The following is a 24547-nucleotide window of genomic DNA, read 5'->3' on the forward strand; positions in this document are numbered from 1 at the left end:
CATGGTAAAAAAACCCCTCACAATTAGATTTAAGCAAAACTACCTAAGTATTAAAAGTAGTTGAATACAAGTACTCATTATGCAGAATGACTTTTGACCTTGGTTAATGTAGAGCTAACTTATGTGCTGCTTCTTAAACCTAAAACCTCATATCATATTTTAGATAATCAAGATAATTATATTTTGTGTGTAAAATATTATTGGTGAGCAGAAAAGTATGCCACAATGTACAACATGTCCAACCTGGAGGTGGATGCTGCTCAAGGTTCCACTTCCTGTCCGCCAAGAACAGAAAGGTGAGGCTGCAGTGGGTTCAACAAACTCTGGACAAAACCAGAGCCAGCTGCTCTGATGAATCTGGATTTCAACAGCATGAATCCATGGACTCAACAGTTTTGGAGCCTTGATACCGATCGATCATGGTTTGGTCTCAGTCTATCTGAGTATGGTTTCTGACCCTGAGCTTCCCTTTAAGGCCACAGTTCACCATCTTCTAATGGACAATGCTCCACGTCACAAAGCTAAAGTCATCTCAAACTGGTTTCATGAGCATGACAGTGACTTCAGAGTCCCCCCCCCCCCCCCCCCCCCCCCAAGTCTCCAGACCTGAATCCAGTAGAACACATCTGGTATGTGCAGCTGATAAACCTGCAGAAATTATGTGATGCAACATGGAGCAGAATCTCAAAGGAAACTTCTCTACATTTTTATGAATCAATGACACTAAGAAAGCAAATGGAGGAACTACCCAGTGTTATCATAAAGTGCTCCATGAGTGTATCTGCATGTGCGTCGGCTACTTTCTTCCAACTTTAATTGGATTTAATGTTTATGTTGTTTTCAACTCCAGATCCGTTTCAGCTCGTTTGCGCCTGGATTCACTTTTTTTTGTACCAGTTTTTAAATCATTTTTTGGGTCACTGCTTCCACTCTCAGGGAAAGAAAAAATAAAACCACTCCTTTACTTTCATTATCATGATGATGGAGCGAAACAAAAACAGACCTACTGAACAACACAGCAGAGGATCAAAGACGGTTTAATGAGGGAGCGTCTCCGCTGCGAGAGGTTTCACGTTTGACTTTTTTTTAACTCCCTTAAAAATCCGTAGTGACGGTCGAGACCTTCAGCTGAATGTGACATAGCGACCCGGCTTCACAGCTGTTCTGCAGCGGAGCAGAGAAGACAGCGTGAAGCCATCAAGACATGTGGACAGTTGGACGCGGCTGATGGACAAGCTGTGACAGCGGAGGTGATGGAGAGGACACTTACAGCCACTTCATCACCGCCTCGCCTCACCTCCCAACTCCTGGTGGACTGATGCCCGCACGTCCTCTGTGGCGGAGGAAACCTCATACTCAGCCCAAATCGATCATTTTCCATTACATTCCTTTGATTAAAGAGCTGCCGCAAATGGTCTTCACTTGAGTTCAGCTGTTTTAGACTCCCAGCCCATTATGAGTATCATGGTGTTGCATTGTGACTTTTACTCAAATGAAATTGGATTTATAATAGGGTTTGATTTCTGTGTCTAATCAGGTTTCTTTTCCAACGTCCAAAGCGTCATGAATATTAATCACCGCCCAGCCTGAACATTTACAGATTCAGTTCTGGTTTCCATACATTCTACTGTGGAAAATAAAATCTCAGCATTCAAACTTAAATGCGTTCACACATTTTAATAATCACGACTGAGCTTCCCGGGGCCCAGCCATGTTGCAAAGAAGTGGAAGACAAACTGCCTCTGTAGCACGAGTCTGGCCAACATCAAATATTAACAGTGAATTTGTAAGCTGTAAAAGTGAAAGTATACTGATCTGCAGCAGCAGCGTTGTGCTCCTCCTACAGAGGCTCATCCAGTACAAACTGCTGAGTTTTTAAAAGATCAGCAGTAAAACAAAACTCAGTCACAAGATCATACCGAGCAAATTAAAAGTAAATGAGCTTGGAGAAAGAAACTGAGGATGAAACATGGAAATAAATATATAGGAACGTCCTTGTTGCAAACAGAATATCGATGGAGAATTATTAACGGATATTTTTTAGCCCCAAACGGAATAAACCAACAGATTGAAGGAGGAGGAAACATGGAGGAAAATCTGCAAACTACCTACATGACTTTTGGTCATGTCTTAAGATGATGATCTACTACAGTTCTCACAGCGGGGTCCAGGAACCTTAAGGTGAATCATTTATTTTCACTATAAATCCATTCATAAGTAACACAATGACAGAATGTATGACTGCTTTAGTCAAACACTTTCTGAAATAAAAATATAAAATAAAAGTAAAAATCTTTTCAGATGGGGGTCTGTGGTCTAATTAGTGTCACTTTAGGGTCCTAGACATGAGTTTGAGAACCACTGATCTGCTGGACTTATAGATAAATAGTATTCCTGAAAATGAACCCTATGACTGCAGTGCTGGGAACAATCCCTCTTACTTTTTAAATATGTAACAGGAGAGTGGACAAGTGGATTAAAAGGAAGTGGATGAAAAGGGAAAATGACCTACAAACTAAAACTATGGACAAAAATGTTTGGGAAAAAAAAATGTCACAAAATGAAGTGAATGTTAATGTGTCATAATGCAACTCTGTTATTATGTTCCTTCTATATCTTTGCTTTGTTTTCTTCTCCGCTCTTTGTCAGTTTGTTGTCTCACTTCTGCAGCTGCATTTGTAAGATTATTTCTGCAGAATGCTGCGAGTGAATCAAGAGAAATAAATAATTAAAAAAAAAACCAAACTAAGAGCTTTGATCCGGAGCTTTTACCCTGCAACCGAACAAAAAAGAAAAAATGCCAACAATCAAGGATGTGAATCTTATAATTAAAGGAGATGCAGCCAACATACTGCACACACAGGCACCAACAGGGCTGAGACTTATTATTGACTAATCTGCAGAACGTTTTCTTGATTAATAGATTAATAATTAGCAAAGCAGTGTGATAATATCAAACCAACAACCCTCAGTTTACTATCATGAGACACATAAAAGCAGCAAATTTAGAGGATAGAACGACAGTATTTGTGCTTGCAAAATAATCGCATAGTAAAATAGTTACATTTGTTTTCAATTCATTGCTAATAGTGCACATTACTGTTTTCTTTCATAAGTTTCAATTAATGTGCAAGTGTGCATATACAGTATGTCTATATTTCTGTCTAAGCCAACATAAGTGGAAGTGAAACTGTGTCACAGCTGAGTTTATCTTCCAGCAGAGACTTTCTCCTGAAGAATATTTTTATTTGCACAAAAAAAAAAAAAAAAATCCGTCCTTACTGTAAATCCTGAGGGAGCACAGAGTCTCACCAGCGGAGCGACTCCTCTGTGGATTTAAGGACTAAAAAAAGGAAGCAAGTGGATTTAAAACAAAGGTAGAAGGAGGTGGAGAATAAATCAGAGCATCAGTCAGACTCAAGTCAGTCAGTCTGGAGGCTCATTGAGACGAGGGTGGATCTTCATCACCTCCATCTACTTGCTTCATCAACGTCACCGAATTGTGCCAGCAAATGAGAGCCATCAGCCTTGAGTGGCGGCTTCACAGAAACACGGCGCACTGAGCTGAGGTGGCAATCTACCAGTCTCAGATGATCTACACTCCATATGTGGATGATGGGAAATCAAACAATAAACACATACAATAATGGTTTTTTGTATGTGGAACATCGGAAGAAAAAAAAAAACACCTACCAGACCATCTGGCCAACTGGCTGTGAACGACAATGAGCTATCATCAGTGTAATGATGGATAACTGTGATTTGTTATGACATGTGTCTCACTGGTGTGAAATGAAGTAGGAAAATGAAAAAAAAAAAGGTTCATTCCAGTTTGGAGATTAGTTTTGAAGATCGACTGACAAGCTGGTGATAAATGACATGACTCATGAAAGTAAAAGCAACAGGAAACAGCTGACAAGTGTTCAGTACCTTCCTCCTCTTTCTGGCCTGTGGGTGGTTCTGTCCGTCCTGAGCCTTGCCCAGCAGGTCCGGGAACACCAGGGGCTTGAGGGAGCGCGAGCGTGGGGTTCTGGGATAGCGGAACGGGTCCATCATCCGGAAGTCCCTCCCGTAACGCACGGTGCAGAGAGAGCGTGAGCGTAGGCGCCCTGCCGAGTGCAGGCTGTTAACACCGATCATGGTCAGAGAGGATCACGCAGGACTGGGCTTCACTTCCAAAAGGAAAGGTGAAGCGGAAGATGCCAAATAAAAAAAAAAAAAAAAAAAAAAAAATCATTCAAAGTTCCTTCAAAGAGATAAAAAAGTGTGGATGTGGTCCAGTAAATGGTGGGAGAGGCTGATGTGCCAATAGACAGCTGGAGGTGAGATCAGCAGCTGGTGCTCAGCGACATCATCACGTCAGTCAGAGGCTATCAGCGGGAAATCAAACCCCCAACTGTGACGCTGCCCTGAATGCCTTGATCAACACTCACCAGGCAACACCAGGGTGCCCACCTGACGCTGAATTATTGATAAGACAGCCATGTATTATACATGTACATAAGCGACTCCCTGTGAGATGGCCGGACCTTTCCTCTGCAGGTGAGAACCGGTCACAGCGGTGCGGTTAAATCCAGCTCCGTCTGCTGAAGTTTAGACAGAAATAAACTGCAGTTCAGGGCAGGCTGACGCGCTGAAGTGTGATTTCTCCAGGTGACTGTAAACACACCTTCTCACAACAGGAAGCCAAGTTACCCAAAGGTGACACCTGTCCAGCTGCCACCTTTTAGCGAAAGCCAGCGACAACACACAACAATGATGAATCCTTAAACACACACACACAATAACACACACGCTGCTGACACTCTCACAGATGGTATGAAACACTGTCATAGGTGTGAACTGACAGCCAGCATGAAACAGATGGGTGCAAAATGCGGAAATGAGGAGGTAAAACACACACACTCATACACTCACACACACACGAGCATACAATAAGCTCTTTCTGCTGAAATGAACACAAACACACACAATAGAGGGAGATACAGAGGGGTGGGAGGGAGGCTCAGCCGCCGTCGCACTCCGGAGCAAGGGATTCCAAAAAAGCTCCCTCGGTTTTTGTCACGAGGCCGGACACAAACAAAAATAAATTAAAGAGAAGAATCCAAAAAAGATGCAGGAGTAGAGGAGCTGAGACTGAGCTCAGAGAGGAGTGAGCGTTCCTGTTGCTCCCACTGTAAAATGGATACCATCAGTTTTACAGTCACAGCGCTGACTGACTGACAGAGCCTCACTCCTTCCTCCTGCTCTCTGTCCATGTGCAGAGGTCCGCTGTCATCCTTCACTCCTTTATCCCCTTCCTCTGTGATCCACTTCCCTCAGTCACAATTCGCTCTCAAGACTCTCTTTGCACCGGTTATAGTCTCTTCCCGTTGCACACTCAGCGGGTGTGGGTGTTTGAGGGAGAAAACGCCGCTCTCCTGCCACCACCGCCGCCACTGCTGCTGTCTCTCATATCTTCCTCGTCTTTGTGTGTTTTGTTTATCTGTTGCAATCTTTTTCCGTCCAATCTTTTTCCTTCTGTCTTCCCCTTCTCCCTCCTGCTGCTGATACTGCTGCGGAGGAAGAGGTGGAGGAGGAGGAGGAGGAGGAGGAGGAGGAGGAGGAGGAGGAAAGGAGAGCTGGCTGCCTGAATCGCAGAGCAAAAAAGAAGCTGATAGGGACAGTGCTCTCCCTCTCTCTGCTCTCCCTCTCTCTCGCTTCGTCAATGCGTACCTCCCTTCATCCCTCCCCCCTCCCTCCCTCTCTCCTTCTCTCAGTCATCGCCAGCAAATCACAGTCTCCCAGCTGCCTCTTCCACGCATACACACATACACAAATGCAGCTGAGGTTATGCACACTTTTTTAAAAAAAAATATACTTGCAATTAGTATTCAGTGGTGGCCTTGTGGGAGAGACTGGTGAGGTGAGAGGAGGAGAGGGTGTGTACGATGAAGTGTATGCGTGTTAAGCAGCCACCGCCACTTAACTGTGGGTTAAAGGAAGAGTTCGACATTTTGGGAAAAAACTGAGACTAGAAGATCCGTCAGTCTCACTGAGCCGGAGACATGATTATCTGAGCGCTAGAATCACTTCCTTGCACCATCCAGCTGAGTTAGATGCAAAACATTATGACGTCACAGTGAAGTTGACTAGCACATGAATTCACGAGGTCACAGTGACCTTGACCTTTGACCACCAAAATTCGTCCTTCAGTCCAGATGAAAGTTTGTGCAAAATGTGAAGAAATTCCCTCAAGGCGTTACTGGCGTTACTGAGATATTGTGTTCACGATGCCAAAACCGTGTTTTGTGAGGTCACCATGACCTTCACGTTTGACCTTCGATAATCAGAATCTAATCAGTTCGTCCTTGAGTCCACGTGAACGTTTGTGCCAAATTTGATGAAATTTGCCAAAGCGTTGTTGAAATATCGCGTTCATGAGAATGGAACGGACAACCTGAAAACACAGCTACATGCAGGCGACAGCCAAAAAAAGAAGACTGGACTCAGGGGGTAACAGGTGCAGAAGCCTGACTCTGTCCAAAATGTGAAAATACATATACTAACACTTCTCAGTCAAGCTAACCTCTAATTAACCTGTTGTATTTTGCACACAAACAGAAATACAAAACGTTTGTGATTTTAGAGGCACATGCTTGAGGAGCGAGGTTTCCAGGTTTCCAAAACCGGTGTTCACTGACTAGATCTGGCAACCTGTTATTCACCTCGATCTCCTCCATTCACCATACTGTGAACATTATTCAAATTGCACATGTTCAGCTCTGTGAAGTTATGATGATTGATTAAACAAAACAAAAGCTGTAATTGGTAGGTGTGATTTTGAATATTAGACACGATTAGCCAGGCTAGGTCCCTCTACCGCCGCTCTTCATGGTAAGCTAAGCTAGGCTAAACACGCCCTGACTCGTGGGGCTTTCAGACAGAAGCTCCCGCTGTGTTTAGAGTCTATCGGTGCATAAGAAGCAAGTGTTAGCACTAGACCCGCTAATATAAGAAGAAGAAGAAGAAGAAGAAGAAGAAGAAGAAGAAGAAGAAGAAGAAGGGGAGGCGCAAGAAACTACTTTCCGTGCCTGGCTGGATGCCTCGTTCCTATTGGCTGCGTGGGTGTTCGTCACAGCGTGCAGCGGTCAAACTTCAATCTAGTGCGTGCACTTGTGCTTGGTGCAGCGACAAACCGCTGAGGTGCAGCGAAGCCATTGGAAATAATGGGTTTCGGAGCGCAGTGGTGCCGTTGTCGCGTTCTGTCTGAAAGCCCCAGCAAACTTTAACCTGCATTAACTGATGTTTTGTCCACTAGGGGGCAGTGAAACTAAACAACATTGATATTGATATCATCAACATTTAAGTTGACCTTGTTAGCAAACAGTTACCTTCTTGCACATCCGGCCGATACACAACAACATCATCATTCATTTGGAGTCATATTTGTGTCCAGCTAAATGCTCACCAGCTGCTCTCTAACCGAGTCTGTCTGCCGTTTGCTGCTCAGCAGGTAGATTAGTGGGTTTTTGATTTAATATATTTTAAAAAAGCCTAACAACCAGCAACATGACGACACAAACCACTTCATCACAGCACACAGATTCATCTGCGCTGCCCTAAAAGCAACCAAACAACAGGGTGAGTGTCGATTCAAGAGGCACAGATAAAACTGACATGGAGCCAGATCTTCAGATTCCTCTTCATGATTACAACTACCAGAAAAATAAACATGAAAAAAAAACAAAACAGCAGAATGAGGCCAAGTGAAATCAGGATAGAAAAAGGAGGCAGCAGAGAAGATGGAGCGTCTGACAAAAACCTTTGCTTACAAGACAAATGAATGAGGTGTTTCCCCCGGAGAAATCGGTCAAATAGGATTATTGACTGGAGAGTGAGTAACAGGGACGAAGTGAAGAGAAAAAAAAACTGGAGCTACAGGAGTGTGACTGGAGATTAAATGACTGTGTCAATTGTAGACGATGGGCATCGACTGGACCGTTATGAGATCTATAATCAGAACAAACCAGATCCCAGGACACGCTGGTTAAATCTGAACCAATGATTTTGTCTTAATGTTTAGCAGAAAGTAAAAATGGTTTAAAGATTTAAACCCTCATCCATTCAACTTGTATCCTGTACATGTTACAAACAAACATCTTATAATACTTAGTGCTGCACAGCTGTGCAAAATCTTGTGTTTGCTATCTCATACAATTCAAAACTAACAAATGAACAAGAGTATCACCTGAATGAGCAAAACACGAGAAAATACATAAAGAAAAGTTGTAATGAATTAAAATTGTGTTTTTGCAATTTGCACAACTAAAGTACAATATCCACTAAGATGAGCCCTGAATTATTATCAGCTTATGACCTGGCCCTGTCTTGTTTGAGTTTTTCCTCATGTGGAACTTCTTCCTAAATAAAGTTGCGTTTAATCATATTACCACGAACCAAGACACATTGTATTACGTACAGTCTCAACCCAGGAGGTCGGTTGCAGGACTGCAAGGTCCCATATTTTACACTTTTACAGAAGATATATGCATATTTGTGGTTGTAAGAACCAAAAACCATCTAAACTCTAGTAACAACAAGTTGGTTAGCCAATCAGAAGAGAGGAGGCTCTGAGTCTCTCTTCTGATTGGCTGACCATTTTTTGAGTGATCCAATAAAAATATAGTAGATTTCAGTTAAACACTCAGAGAAGCCAAATCCTACAAGGTTGGATGGTGAGTCCAGGTGGGCGGGGCTTCGGGTGTGCCTTTTTACTGCTTTGTTGTGACATCACAAAGTTACAGAAGTCCTGACAGCTGGTTTTAAGGCTCAGTTTCTGAATACAGGCTGTGTGCATTTCTCTGTGGACTGAGGCTTTGATACTTTCACAGTATTAATAAAGAACCTAGACCTGCTTTATAATCAAAGAAGACATGGACAGCTCCCTTTATACTATATGGACCTTTAACAGGAACTTGGTCAATTTTGACCCTGAACAAGTTAATTCAGCCATGATTTATAGCTCTACTTTTTTAATTCTTTGCTGTTGCTTTTACTTCTTAAACCTTTGTGTAAAGACGCGTAACTGTGTTTATATTTGTGTCCATGTGACGACCTCAATCTGGCCCCCTTCCTCCTCTCCGTCTGTATCCTGTGTCCTTTGTTAAATTTAAAATGTCATGATAAAAGTTTAATGGCTGCTGCGAAGGCTGTTTCAGAAAAAGAAACACTTCTTCCCTCATGACCGGCGTCTGTCTGTGAGGGTGGACGTGATGTGAGTGGTGTCCCTCCCCAGCGCCTGTGACTCCATCAGGATAGAAAAGAGGAGCCAGGAGCTGTGGTGTTAGTTTGTTTTTATACTCCTCTCTCTCTCTGACATTCATCCCTCCTCCCTCACTTCACTGTGTGGGCAGCAGCAGCTTGTAGGTTTGTGGCCTGAAGCTTGAATCCCACGAAAACCGTCCATGTGCCTCTGGGCAAAGCACTTAACCCTGAAATACTCTAATGAAGCTGAGGTCAGTGCACCCGGCTGTACGACAAAGAACAGAGAAACACCTGCTAACGGTAAAAAGCTGAATAAATCTGTTGTTTCTGTTACCTTATGCCCACTATCACTTCTCCTGTCTGTCACTCTCCCCCTCCCTCGCTCCGTCCCTCTCACTCAATATTTCACATCCTGTCTAAATCTCTGCCTCTGTCCCTCATGAAGAGTCCAGACGGCTCGGGGAGAGGGGGAGTACGTCTCTGCTGACCTCAGCAGCTGTCTCTCTCTGCCCCTTCCCCTCCGATAGCTCCACATTTCTTCTTTTCATTTCCAGAGTGTGAGATTTCAGTCTCCATCAGTGTCTGTTTCTGCTGCTCTGGACAGCAGGTGTTTGGTTTGTGTTGCAGTGGAGAAAATCTCATTATTTTACAGGATATATCCAGGTTGTTATCTGTATCTTTTTTTTTTTTATTGATCTTATTTTTCTGGATTTATTAGGGAGGTTTTCTAACTTGACAAACACCTGTGAGGTTGACATATCAAAGAAATAAAAAGAAATAAACCAGATGGGATCTTTCTGAACAAACGTACTGACTCCAGTCATCGTCTTTCTACAGCTCTTGCGTCAGTGCAGCACCTTCACATTTTTGTTTACTGACTAGAAAAAGACAGCTGCACTGTTTTACTTACAGTTGATCTCTCAGCAGTGAAATGCAAAAACACCACAGCACCGAGCACTTAAACTACTGGACAGATTCAGCTGGCGAGGCAATTTTTATAAGGCTCCCTGCATGCTTTGAATTTTATTTTACATGTGCGTAAAAATTTTTTTTTTGCCTCTCAGTTTAGTAAGTGATATTTTTTGAGCGAGGCTGCAAAACTGAGGCAGAGGCATTAAAATTAGCTTTTTATTTGAGATTTAAAGGGCTAGTGCAGCATTTATTCAAAATGTGTTTGTTATGTCACTAATAGTTAATATTTTATTCAATAATCTAATCATCATCCTCTAATTTCCACATCTTATTTGTACAGAATGTAACAACAATATGTGATGTTAATTTAAGCCGTGAAAGGAAACATATACAAAAAATATGAATGGAAAAATATACAATGGCCGATTAACAATGTTAGATGAAGCATGGTGTAACTTTAATAATTTGAATAAAATATCATGTTTGGGTGGGGATAAAAAGTGAACAAAACAGCATAGCTGTTGCGCTGCAGTGATAGGCCATAAGCTTGGGCCTCTGTCTGAGATATTCCCACACTGCAGATGATGCTGTGCAGGTCTTACAGCTGCAGCTTGCATGTTTTGACCAGGCTCAACCATCTTTGCAACGCAGCGTTGTCCTAATCGATGACATCGGTTACGTGGATGTGTCGCCCCCAGCCTGAACCGACTGGCGGTCAATGTTTCTGTTTTTATGTTTCTCGGAAACCGCTCATCCAAAACACTTCACTGTCAACACTGCACATCTGCAAGTCCTCCGCAGTACACGCGCAAAGCTTGACGTCGTACTGGGATGAGCGGTTGAGATCTACAAGAAATTTACAAGACATTAAAAGAAAAGCACAAATATAGTTTTTAGGAATTTCTCTGCACTTTTTAAAAACACTTTTATGTGATTTATTGACATGATTGTTGACTGATTCGCCTGTAACTAAAATGTGTCTTTATACAGTTAAAAGGAGCACAGATACGTGATCTTTTCCATGATGTTTAATGTGACTGATTCCTGTCTGGTTGACAAGGAGGAAACTGTCATTCTCCATGAATAAATCAAAGATTACTCTACTAAACGCGCAGGACCGTATGTTGTATGAGAGCAAGTGTAAATAGCTGAAAATATTAGTTAAAAATATATTTTTCTGTCGAGTGTTGAAGCAGCGAGGACAAACTGTCCCGTGACCCTGAAGTGATGTGAGTTTCAGACTCTTTAAAAACTAGAATTACTACCAACCAGTCTGGTTGCAGTTCACTGGCAAATGCAGTTACCATGACCTTGATCAGTTCACCCTTGAGTCCAAGTGAATGTTTGTGCCACAGTATGAAATTCCTTCAAGGCGTTACTGAGATATTACGTTCACAAAGCCAAAAAAGTGTTTTGGGAGGTCACAGTGACCTTGACCTTTGACCTTTGACCATCAAAATCGAATCAGTTCATCTTTGATTCCAGGTGAACGTTTGTGCCAAATTTGAAGACCTTCCCTCAAGGCGCTCCTGAGATGTGGAGGCATAAAAATCATGTTGATATGTTCTCCCTCTGCACAGAGTGAACATGTGACTCAGTGATGCTGTGTGTAAATCTGTCTTCTGATTCCTCTCCCTCCTCAGATGTGACCTCCTTGTCTTGGCCCAGGCTGGCGAGCTCTGGCTCTGAAGCTCAGCCGGCCTGGATCAACAGCGGGGGACACATGCGACAAGAATGATTTCTTCCCCCTCATTTACGAAAACAAATAAGTCATCCGTCTTTTTCCCTTTCGCCATCGAAGCTGCTACGCAATCGATAACATCAGTGCGTCTAATTACTGCTTGAAGAGCGCGGCTCGGCGTCTGATTGAGCCGTACAACATTTTCATTTCAGCAGAATTTGTTCTCCTGCTCTAATGCGGGCTGGTAACCTACTTCAGTGCATCATTAGCTCCCACTTCAAGCTTCAAGCCCTGAGCAGAGCTGAGCAGAGAGTGAGAGAGAGAGAGAGAGAGAGAGAGGAGAGAGAGAGAGAGAGAGAGAGAGAGGAAGTACAAACCTATGTGTCTCTGAGCCGCACAATAAAGGAAGAAAGTTTCCTCTAAAGCACAAGCTCGGGCCGCCAGCCAGAGCTCCCAGCTCTGCAGGGAGCTGTTGTAGCTATGCAGCAGTTCAGTTCTCCATACAAGCTGCCACAGTATAGAGGGGCGAAGGAACATGAAGTGGTTATGAAGGCTTGAAAGTTTAAAAACCAAGGCGCTGGGACCACAAGTCTTAATCATTACTCTTTGTGGTAATTACCTCAAACAGAAACAGTGAACCAGTCATCAGCTGTGGACTTTAGTCTGAACACTGCAGGAACAGCTGATATAAACTGATAAGTCTCTGACATAATTGAGTCAATAAATAAACTTTTGCAGTCAAATTCTTAAAGGAATAGTTTGACATCTTTTGGGAAATACTATTTTCTTCCTGTTGGAGATTTAGATGAGAAGATTAATACCACTCTCATATCTGTTGGTTAAATATAAGGCCACTGAAAGCAGCTGGTTAGCTTAGCTCAGCTTAGAAACAGGTGGAAATAGCTAGCCTGGCTCTTTGCGACTGTGCGACTGTGCGTGTCTTACTCCTTGCCGTGAAGGAGGGTGCTTTGTGTCCCGATTACCTGTTTTCCTTTGTTGTCTGATTCTTGGTTGGTTATTGGTGATTTAGTTGTGTTTGAGTTTGATAATAAAAGTCATTAGTTTTTCCCCTCACACATTGTTTTGCTTCCTGATCTTTCTTTCCTCCTTGGACACATTTTTACATTTGTTACTTCCCCTCATCCCCTGGCCCCATCGGGGAACGTAACACACATTATATCTTGTTTGTTCATTGGGGGGTTATGAGACAGAATACTTCTTTACATTGTGGTTTTTGTACTGATTAAATAAATGAGATGTAACATGTTAATTATTCAAGTTTAGAGCTGCAAGTAAGTTGATTTTCTTATCTTCAGACAAAGCCATGATTGGTGATTCTCCCTGTTTCAAGTCTTTGTGCTAAGCTAAGCTAACGTCTCCTATCTGTATAGCTTCATATGAGTGAGTGGCATCTATCTTCATCAAGATCTTCTTCAGTCAGTCTGAATCTCTGCCAGAGTCCAAGTCCAACAGTCCAATCAGTAATGATTACTCGAATAACTGATCATTCAATAAATGTTATCGGCAAATTAATAGATTCCTTGTGAAATAATCTCCAGATTAATCTATAATAAAATAATCATTTGTGTTGCAGCCCAAATCTAAAACACTTTATTTAGAGGTAAAGCTGAAGGTGAGCAGACTGGAAATGTTGCTAATAATCGCTAATTGCACAGGAAAAGTGCGTCCACAGGTGCGGCAAGTACAGTACGTCAAAGTGACACTGAAGTTCACCTTTATTTTCTCTTCTAAATAAGTCTGGCCTGCCAGGAGGTTTGTTTACAACCTAAATCAGTGTGTTTACATGCACTAAAGGTTACAGACAACTGTCTCCAGTAAACCTGGTTTAAATAGGGAAACATGGTTTACATAATGGAGCTAGGGGATTAGGGAGACCTGGTACATTTCTCCTGCAGAACACTTTTCTTTTTTTCTGGTGTTACCAGATTTCGAGTAACTAACTACAGTGCTTTTATTACTAATAGAAACAATGACGAACACCTGGGACATTAGATCCATCTCATAATAAACCAGTTGTTGACTGGTTTGTGTGCTGGAGCTGAGCAGCCTGTCAGCCTGTCACATCTTTGCTGACTGATGGTCTGGAGTGGGTAACTGTGGGAGGAAATATCCTCAGGAGTACATTATGATAGTTTATGGCCTCATTATGAATCCTGGAACGAGAACACACTGATGGAGACAAACAAGCCTCAGCACTTGAATGGACGAGTGCTGTGCTGCATGTACACTCTGTGTAACCTGCATCCATCCTGATCCTGGTGGGACACAGCCACGTGTGTGCAACCATAATCAGTTTCAGTGTTCATCTTCTAAGAACATTTAATTTCCTGTCATGTCTGTTAAATTACTGTAAAACTTTGCTGCAATAAACTTTCTATCAAGTCACCTGAACATATGGGCTGAAACTAATGCATGAATGAATGCTCTGCTCTGGGCAACAAAACAAACAAACAAAAGCAAAATTAAGCAAAAAAAAACACAACAAAGACGAAGCAAAAGCAAAAAGAACTTCAGGCTAGACAGACATGTTGCTCAAACCTCCCATCCACTACATTTTACCTTTACACTGAAAGTCTACAACATATTTGTAAGAGCTTCACTGTTTTAGTCCAGCGTTGTTTTTGGCTGCAGCAGGTCTCTAAAAACCCCACTGTTCACCCAGCAGCAAACAGCAGATTTAGCAACAGCAGCTATTGCTAACATTAGCTACGTAGCAATAGCAAAACATATAAATAGCTGCTTTAACTCTGACCTCTTCTTCTGCAGCTGATTGGAGAATCGGCACTAACTGATTCTCTCAATGCACCAACTCTTAATATTCACATAGTGAAAACTGTAGTGGATGGAAATTTAAATTCATTTAAGTGTGTGGCGTTTATTATAAAATGTCGCTGTCACACTGATTTCAAGCACCTTTTCTACACCTTTAACTTCTCCACTTTCCTGCCATTATAAAAAGGTAAGGTCTTTGCAGGTATTACTGCGGTGTGTTCGACAGTGTGTGAGAGAGACTCGCACTCTCAGTTCAGGAGATTGCTCCTTTCTGCTCCTCTATTGTGGTGGTAATGGGAAACATATCACAGAGTTTAATCAAGAGGCTGAACTGGTGAGCGGGGAGAGAGAGAGAGGAGAGTTGAGAGGGAATAATTGAGACACGAGGAGAATCTGTGACAATTGAGAGAATTATTGATGAAGATACACGAGGCAAAAAAAAAAAAGAAAAGCTAGAAAACAAGACAAAGAAAAGAAAATATAGAAAAAAGGAACTGATGATTGAACGATGAAAAGAGGGAGGGTAGTCTACCTGAGGGAGAGACGCTGAGAGAGACTGTGTCATGGGGATGAAAAGCCCCTCTCATTATTTTCCAGTCCACCAGGCAGCTGATTTCTGTTTTAGCTACAGGGCTCAGCAGTTCAGCACCGCTCCACTGTTTCCTGTCCCTCAGAGTAAAGCTTCAAAATATGGCTTAAATAATCACACTATAATGTATAAGTCAAATCTCAGTGACTGCCTGAAATGCATCATTAAATGTCATTAAATAATTTCTTATACAAAAAATGAAAATACCTTGAAAAACATTATAATTAGTTAACGATTCGTATTGATTTTGTAAAAAAAAACAAAAGTTGTGTAATTCATTTAATTACATGATAAAGTAAGAGGAAGTGAGGAAAATGCCTGAGAGGAACATTTGCTGTACTCAGATGGAAATAAACAACTTTAAACCCAGAGATAAGGAAGGAAAGACAGACAGAAGGAGAGAGGGATGGTAGAAAAATGAAAGAAAAGATGTAATAGAAGCTCACTGGTCACTATGATGCTATGGTTAAATAATGACAAAGGAAACAAGCCCAGAGACTGGGATAGTGTGTGAAATATACAGTACGTGTGATGTTGTTGAAGATGAGACAGGGTCACAAAGGGGGAAATGCCAAAACAAGAAAATGAGGGGAGGAAATGAGAGATATAAGGAGGATTGGGGGGTGGGGATAACAGAGAAACAGGGAGTAGAGGAAAAAACAAAGGAAAGGAAAGGAAAGGAAAGGAAAGGGTTGCAAGATAAATAGTAGCTCTTTTGTAGAGGTTAGTTGTTCAATATTTACACAAAGCTATCTTAATATGTGACCACATACTGACATAACTGACCTGACAAATGTTTGAAACACTGTTTAATAACTATGTTATAGTGTGAAATGGGCCACATCCAGGGAGCGGATGTGATAAAATTGCTGTTTATGTGACGACTTGAAGCTGGGAAGTAGGACAGTGTGTCACCCTGAGGAGCTCACCTGCATCAACCTGCAGTGATCGCTGTCGGTCGCTAATTTAGTATAGCATCTCCTATAACATAGAACAGCTGAGGCAGCAGAAATAGAGATATCCTCTTTTTATTCCATGCATTCTTCATCCTCAAAACCTGAGGCCTACATTACCCAGAATGCAACTCAGCCGCCGACAACTGTGCCGCGTTCATGTCACGTGTAAGGTAAGGAGACGATGGTTAAATTCCCATGTTTACAACGATCGTGGGACAACTCAAGACGACAGCTGTCAGTCTTCTTCTGCTAATGCTTCTCTGTCATTAGTGGAGATTCCAGATTCCTTAATCAATGAACACTAATGAAGCAAAATAGAAACAAACAAAACACAAACATACAAACGCCACATTTCTTCAAAGAACATCACACCAACTACAGCAAGTACCAACTAAAGCCCTGCACTAACAGCTGCTGTACAGGAGTGTCATTTGAATATTGTGTAATAATATTGAGTGATCGTTCACTGTCTGTCTCTTCATCACACCCCCAGATCTTTTTTTCATTTTCAAACTCAAAGTCTTCAGACTCAACCGACGCTGACATTTCCTTTGTAGACACAAAAGCCTTTATTTAACTTCTTCAGACCTTTAAACGGGCTTTGATGTGTATTTCCTCTTTCAGATCTACAGTGTCTTGGCTCAACTTTCAAACTGTGACAAAGAATGTCAACAATAACCCGGGTTAGGTTCCAGCTCCTGGTGCTACAGATGTTTTCATTACTAAGATCTTTACTATCTAGGACATTCTTTTAAGGATAGGTTCACTTTTTTTTTAGACAGAATTTCCTGTTTGTGTTTGAAGGAAGGAGGGAAAGGATACCCAGCTAAACTCTCATATTACTCATAACTCATATTCTTCTGCCGGATTTTATAATGCAATTTTGCACAGGACGAGGACTTTGGATTTTGTATCCACCTCTTATATTGTAGTCGTACTGGGAATGGACAATATGGAAAGGAAGAATGATTAAAGTGACCAATAGTAAGACCTTAGGAAGGACTTTGCTCGAAAGGAGAAGAAGAAGGCAAAGGAGAGGACAAGAACAGAGACAGCAGATCAGGAAGCAAGAAGAAGAGAGAGCAGATCTGGGTGGAGGTGAAAGAGCATAGATAAAGGTGGCAGCGAGACACAGTCTAGAGACAGAGATTAAGCTGCACCGGAGCTAAACACAGACCAGATAAGGAGCAAATGAGAGTGGGCAGGCAGAGCATTTAGAGATTCAGAGAGCAAAGGAATGAGAGAAAGGAGAGAAAGGAGAGTGTGGCTCAAGGGTAAGAAAGAAGTGAGTCTCACTGAGAGAGAATAAAAGAGTGAAAGTGGAGAGCATGATTAAAACGACTGTTCCTGAATCTCTACGAGCATTAACAAAGCAGCTAATGCACGTCTGTGAGACTCTTTCTCTGGGCGTTGCTTTGCTTGCGGTCACACGGCTGCAGTGTGGATACTATCTGCCCTTAATAACAGGCGCAGCTTTTCATTTCAGAATTCATTCCTGTCATTTCAGGAGAAGGACGTGGCCTCCCTCCCGCTCTCCCCCTCTCTCCCTCATGCATTATAAATACCCCATTACAACTTGTTGACTTGCTCTCCGCGGGCCCTGTGGCATGTTGACGGACCACTCTGCAGACAAAACTAATCAACAGCATCATCATTAGGCGCACCAATGGACAGGCAACCTGCACTGATTGGGTTATTTCACCACATCATGGGGCCCGAGGCCTCTGTCTGAACCCGCCGTCTGATGGTTCGCGATCTATTGCGACCAAACTCAACTGGGTTAAGCTAATAGCCCTAATCTAATGCTGTCGAAGTCACACACAGATACCCCGAGGATCTCCGAGTCTCATTCTCCTCGTCTCCAGATCACATAACAATTAGTCTTCCAGCCCGCGCTGCAGCCGGAGTGCAGCAGGAAGTGGCGGGCCCGGGCAGGCCTCTGATCGGAGGCCTCTGGAGAGGAGGCGAACGCCAGCTGGCAGTGAGCGCAGGCCAGACAGCCAGGCTCAGTCGCACAGATCTGAGGGACAATACAATGCTGGCACACACAGTCTGCTTGCTCTCATTTGGGATGTGAGTCTGTGTATGACAGCATGTGCATGTACATGTGCATGTGTGTGTGTGTGTGTGTGTGTGTGTGTGTGTGTGTGTGTGTGTGTGCGTGTGTGTGCTATTTTAGACTTGACAGTAGCTTACTTTAAGCAGATCCTTGGGAAAATCTTGGCCGTTGTTCAGTCCCTCCAGGTTGCCAATGAACTGTGTGCACGACATCCTCTTGCCAATGTTCTGGAAACACAGAAATAATTAGAAATGCACTTTTATTTCATGCTAACACATTCCTCATACACAACCTGCCCCCTTCATGTGGTCTATTTCAATTAACTTTTTATCCCATTTTCATTTTTAATTTAAAAGCTTTCACTTTTCTCTATGAAAAGGTCTTACAGCCTGCCTATGAAGAGAGAATTATTTATTTATTTATATTTATTAAGAGAGAAAATGAAGTGAATGATGAATTAAAAGAGCAGTCAGTTAAGCCCAGTCATGGTCTCAAATGTGAACACTGACTGGAGAGATTTAAACAGAAGCAGTTCGGAGGTCAAATAAACAAAAACAACAAAGATGATGATGGTTAATATAAAATGATTGCGGTGGGACGGAACAGCTAAATATTTAAATAAACTATCAGAGTGCTCGTTGCATGGTCATATTTATAATCCTGTTTACTTATTCTTTGATCAGACAGTGTAACTCAGACAAATAACAGAAATCTAAATTTTATATCAATTTTATTCAAACAAAATTCTTGTACTGTTAATTGTGTTTAGACATTTAAACACAATATTTTAAAAACAATAAGTTGTCAAAGTGAGGTATACGATAATGTTTGATATCGATTCTGAATTTCAGGGATTACATTGACACTACAGTTGCCAAATTTCAAATTATACCTAATTAATCAATTACAATGCTGAAAATTTGATAATTAAGTAATCATTCATTACATTTATGAAAAAAATGCTCAACATTAGCACCTTCCAGCTCCTCAAATATGAGGATTTGCTTCTTTCCTTTGTTGGCTGGATAAATCAAGCAGTTTGAAGGGGCTCAGGGACATTATGATTGGCACTCTTCACAATTTTCTGTCATTTTTTAAATAATTAACAGATTAATAAAAAGATAATCGACCTTAATCCTGTTTAAAATGCCGCAGCTTGTATCACTCAGCATCTTCTCTCATTGAGACGATCGCAGTTACAACAAAAGTCAAACTTAAATCAGTTGAAATTTTCCTGATTTGCTTTACCCCCCCAAAAAAAGCTGATCCTCTGTCCAGTCACCTCTATAGTCACTTGAATTAATCATTCATCCACAGAGCTACACTATCACTGAGATGAGCTCCCAATGGCCCAGATTTGCAAAAGGAGGCTCTGACTATAACAGTAACAGATTAATGATGGTGAAAGAAGCTCAGCAGACGGACCTGCAGACCCAGATCAGCTGGTGATCGGGCTGAGTCTTATACTTTCTAAACTCCAGAGTTTTTTAAGAACTGCATTCTCCTCAAAGGCCCTTTTAATACTTTACTATAAAGTAGATTCTCCTTTACACACAGATGTACACATTCACACACATGAACACACACACCACTCACCTGGCCATGTAGATCAGTGTTCAGCAGCATTAGGGCACAGGTGAGAGTGTGAACTGCATCTAAAGGATGAAAACAGTGTGTTAGCTTCCTCACTTAAATATAAAACTAGTTTTGTTGTTAGCTTCCTCACATTAGCCACTTTATTACTTACACCGAGCTAAAACGAATAAAATAACTGTAAATGATTCAAAATGATTAACTTTAGCGTTTCAAGGTGCTGCACATTGTGTAACCCTCGAAAACTGTTGACCATGAGGACTAGGAATATCCAGCCTGATAGAATTTGTTTTATAACTTTAGTAACTATGGTATCAGTAAAGATTCAGATTAATAATACAAAATATAATCAACAAATAAATGATGGTGATGTATTATTATAGGTTAATTAAACGTTACTATGTCAGGTTATTTATAGGTTATTAAATAAAGGTGTTGCACCATAATACATTATGCCTAATTATAAATCAATAATATAATTTATATTATTCTTAAATGATCCTTTCTGCAAAATTAGTACTTGTACTTTTGGTACTTTAAGTACGTTCTGAAGCTTAGAATTTTGTACCTATTATTGTTGTATATGATTAATTATTATTAAAATGAATTACTAAATTAAATAAATAAATACATTTTTGAATGCCTGGCTTTTACTTTTAACAGAGTATTTCTCCACTGTGGTATTGATACTTTTAGTTAAGTAAAAGATCTAAATACTTCTTCAATCACTGCCTTGAAACTACAACTCAATGCATATTTCAATTTAATGTGCATTGTTTAATGTTTCATGTGTATAAGTCACTGTCCTTGAGTAATGTCCACTAATGTATAGTACATTATTTATGATGCACGCTGTCTTCAAACACCAATTCCTCTTCCAACATTGGAATCCAGGCTCAGTACTTAAGGATGGCCAGACATATTAAATATTCAGGGCAAGATTTTGTTATTTTTTCACTGCGGGTAGTGAGAGCACTTCCCTGCAGTACTCACCCTCTGATGGCATGACTTTGGGGTTGCAGTCCAGGTAACGCCTAGAAAAGTGTGACAGCACCCTCTCCCTCTCCTGAGTCTCCCCCATCAGGGCAAACTGCCTGAGGAAGGTCCTGCAGCCACAAACACAAGGACAGCCAGATCCAGACCACATGCTTATCTATTACAGATTAAAGATGACCTGGTTAAAATCATAACATTATAGTCAACTAGAAAAATGTCATATAAAACATAAGCATTCAGAACTATTCAGGAATTTAAATACAATTTTAATATGTAATTACTTTATGTGATGAATAAAATTATGATGAATAAAATGATCATTTTATGTAATCAGTTTAATTATTTGCAAGAAATGGAAAGCAACTAGGTAAAAATATTATAAGCCCTGTACTTAAGTACAGTTTGAGGTACTTCTACTATTTTTAAGTGTTTATATAGTATGATGAATTTGTACAATTGTACAACTACCCAACAAAATATAAAATATTATACTATATGTTATATATTATATATAACAATGTGACAGGAGTCTACATAATGGATACTTTTACTTTTCCTTCTATTGAGGAAAAAGCAGATCTTAAAACTCATGGCAGATGTTGTTCCTCAGCAAATGAACCCATTTAAACTCCACTGAGTTTAAATGTATAAATCTGAAGGTGAGTAAAACGTGTATAGGATGTAGGATGCAAGCTCAGTGTGAGTAATGTCTGAGTGTATACGGTTACTTAGATACTGTGCAAACTGTCACTCTGATTGCAGGACCAAAGTTACCCTCCAGGGGGAAGCGTTTCCCAGTGGAGAGCTTTCACCACATACTAATAAAGAGAGTATTAAGACATCAAAAGTGCAGCTTTTCATCTGATTGAGGCAACCATAGCAACCATAACACAGACACAATAATTCTGTGTGAAAAATCATGTCAGGTGACAAAAATATACTAAAAGTTCAACCAGAGACACAATTTAAAAACGTAAACATTTATTCTTTAATCATAAAAGTATATTGTTTTTTGAAAAATGCAACAACTTTCAAACAAAACCTGGTTGTTTGACTCACACACATTTGACATTTTGCAGTTATTTAACATTATACTGTGTGATAAACAAGCTGGCAGGGAATATTTAACTGTCTTGTCTTCACCTCACATAAGAAATATATTGAATATGTGTGTGTATCGTAATTATAGGTATTTTAAAATGACCAGTTACATAACTATCTATATTTAATGTATTGTACTATGAGTTCTCACCGCAATGCCTGGTCAAGAGCGAGGCCTGTAAAGTTGAAGAAACTCAGATACTCCTCTGCGACCATACGGCTGAAGTCATTACTGTAGACACACAGAAAAAAAAAATATATATGCTATAAATAACATATAAGGAGGAATATATGAATAATAGACAAAGAACATAGGGAGAAGACACAGAATTAAAAAAAATTCCAGCAACCATAAAAGCACAAATTGTCAATCAAACGTTCAAATGGCAGCTTTCTCAGTTCAGTGAATGGCCTCAGTTTGTGCTGTCAGTCACTGAGTGTGCACTGGCACAGTCAGCTCGTGATGCAGACCGGAGGCCAGAAGAAAAAAAAAAAAGGAAAAAAAAAAGAGAGAGATTCCCAGGGTGCATCTGTCAGAAGAGGAGGAAACCCTTTAATCCCAAATTCTTTCTCATCAGCACGAGCAAGCGGCTGACAGACTGATGGGCTGATGGAGCAGCGTGGCGCTGGAAGACTGCAGATCTACCAGAACACAGCACTTTGTAGGCAGAATTTAAAGAGACGTACAGTAAAGGCACAGGAAGCTGCATGTGCACTGGCCCTCATTGATTAGCATTCATTACATAAAGACAAGATGCAGCAGAAAGGAACTTTTTTCAATAACATGCAAATTAGACTACAGTTTTTTTAGTACTTAACATGTTGGTTTGAGGAGGCCTATATCACCTCTTACTGTTATTGTTGCTGCTGTAACAGCAGCAGAAGCACTACTGGTCTTACTATTAATAATTTCATACCTGGGGGTATTTGTGATACTACAAGTAAAGGTACATGAATTAGTATATTGACTTTTAATGTACAGGTTTAAATAATATATTATTGTTTTATAAAACTGAGAAATACTGACAAAAGTGTGACATAAATGTAAGCACACAAATTCAACTTGGGGACAATCCAGACACCCTGTACCTGGTTGCTAGGGTGTTTCGGATGGTAACGATTAGAATAAAGCAACAGAATAGTAATATTACATATGTGCCATTGAGCACTGCCCAACAAACAAAACCCTGAGAAAATTTTCAGACACTTAAATCTTTATTCTCTAGTAGCTCACTTCTTGCTGAGGTGGCGCGCGACGTCAGACTTCCTGAAGCCGTCCAAGTTGAAGAGACGTTTGGCAAGGCGTTTGGCGGCCGCCATGTCGGCACGGTGGCTGCCGTTGGTGAGGGTGTCGCTGCTGCCCAGACCCAGCCTGTCACTGAGGTCCTGGTCCAGCTCCGAATCTGTCGCCAGCCGGGCCTTCTCCCTGCTAAGAGAAACAACAAGTGGTTAAAATCAGACTCAGAGAGATGGATGGAGAAGGAGGGGGAGGAAAAATGAAGAACATAATGTCACAGAAATTCAGGAGTGGAATGTGGGACAAAGAGGGAATGAGGAGGACAATAGATTGGTAAATTGATAAAGCAAGAGAGGAAGTGGTGGGCCACACAGCTACAATAGAAGTCAGTGACCTCCCCTGCACTGACTTTGATACTTTCACAGTATTAGTTTAGCACCTAGACCTGTGTAATAATCAGAAAAGACATAGAAATCTAACTTCACACAATATGGGACCTTTAATACTAATATCTGATTTATGCAGCACTGATCAGTTTCCAGCTGTACTTATGTTTTATGACAAGAATAGTAAAATACATAGGGGGGGACATGAGAACAGGCTGAGGAAGAGAGAGTCGCTGAGCAGAAACATAAATATCTGTCAAATTAAATAAGATTAGAAACCATGCATGATGAATGGGCAGAGATAAAAGAGGATTAAAAGAGATATTGATGAAGAGATGAAACGCAGTGGGAGATTATAATAAAAGTGGAGAGAACAATAATGAATGAGTGCGAATATGCAGGAGTAAACAAAGCCTATATGTTCACATGAATTTAGCCGCAGGTATAACAGAACATATGCAGATCATTTCATCTTTAAGTGCAACATTTGGCATGATTATACACTTTAATAACTGCATTCAAAATCTGTTTTCTTCCAGCTTCCTGGATTTCTGGTTATCACTCCCTAATTAAGCCCCTTCCAAGCATTAACCGGTTCAAAAGTGCCAAACTTATTACATCTGAATTATTCTGTGATTATAATTTAAGCATGTTATGTCACGCTGAGCTAAAAGAGAACTACTTTTCTGCCTTCTGCTAGAATATGGATTAAGACAGAAACGAGGTCTCTGAGTTCATTCACTTAGAATTCGACGTGATGCTGACATTTCCCGCCGCCGTCGAGAGCCGTGTGACCATTCGAGTCGCGCCAGCCCGACAGAGGAAACAATGAGAGTCCGACAGCTGAGAGTTTCTGCTCCGAAAGGCAAGAAACTGCAACACTTCCTCAACAAGCCAAGCTCTCATTTGGATTTCGCAGCATGAGGAACAAGCCAAGAAAACCCACAGTCCCAGAGCTTTGCTTCCCACAATTACACATCCTTATACTGCATATGAGT

General features: G+C 41.1%; 1 protein-coding gene across 5 annotated transcripts in view; it reads right to left on the reverse strand.

Moving 5' to 3' along the window:
• The window catches only part of LOC130162213 (PH and SEC7 domain-containing protein 1-like), a 76993-nt gene that overhangs the window by 21227 nt on the left and 31219 nt on the right, over positions 1 to 24547 (reverse strand). For 4 of the 5 annotated variants that reach the window (XM_056365824.1, XM_056365825.1, XM_056365827.1 and 1 more), the window contains 5 exons: positions 23161 to 23355; positions 22078 to 22158; positions 20823 to 20935; positions 19833 to 19891; positions 18374 to 18463 (listed from right to left, as the gene is read on the reverse strand). In XM_056365824.1, the coding sequence (XP_056221799.1) occupies positions 18374 to 18463; positions 19833 to 19891; positions 20823 to 20935; positions 22078 to 22158; positions 23161 to 23355 (538 nt within the window). Of the gene's footprint in view, positions 1 to 3930; positions 5682 to 18373; positions 18464 to 19832; positions 19892 to 20822; positions 20936 to 22077; positions 22159 to 23160; positions 23356 to 24547 lie in introns of those variants that run through there. The other variant, XM_056365828.1, reaches the window with a different exon arrangement.

Source organism: Seriola aureovittata, chromosome 21, assembly GCF_021018895.1.
Source record: "Seriola aureovittata isolate HTS-2021-v1 ecotype China chromosome 21, ASM2101889v1, whole genome shotgun sequence".
NCBI lineage: Eukaryota > Metazoa > Chordata > Actinopteri > Carangiformes > Carangidae > Seriola > Seriola aureovittata.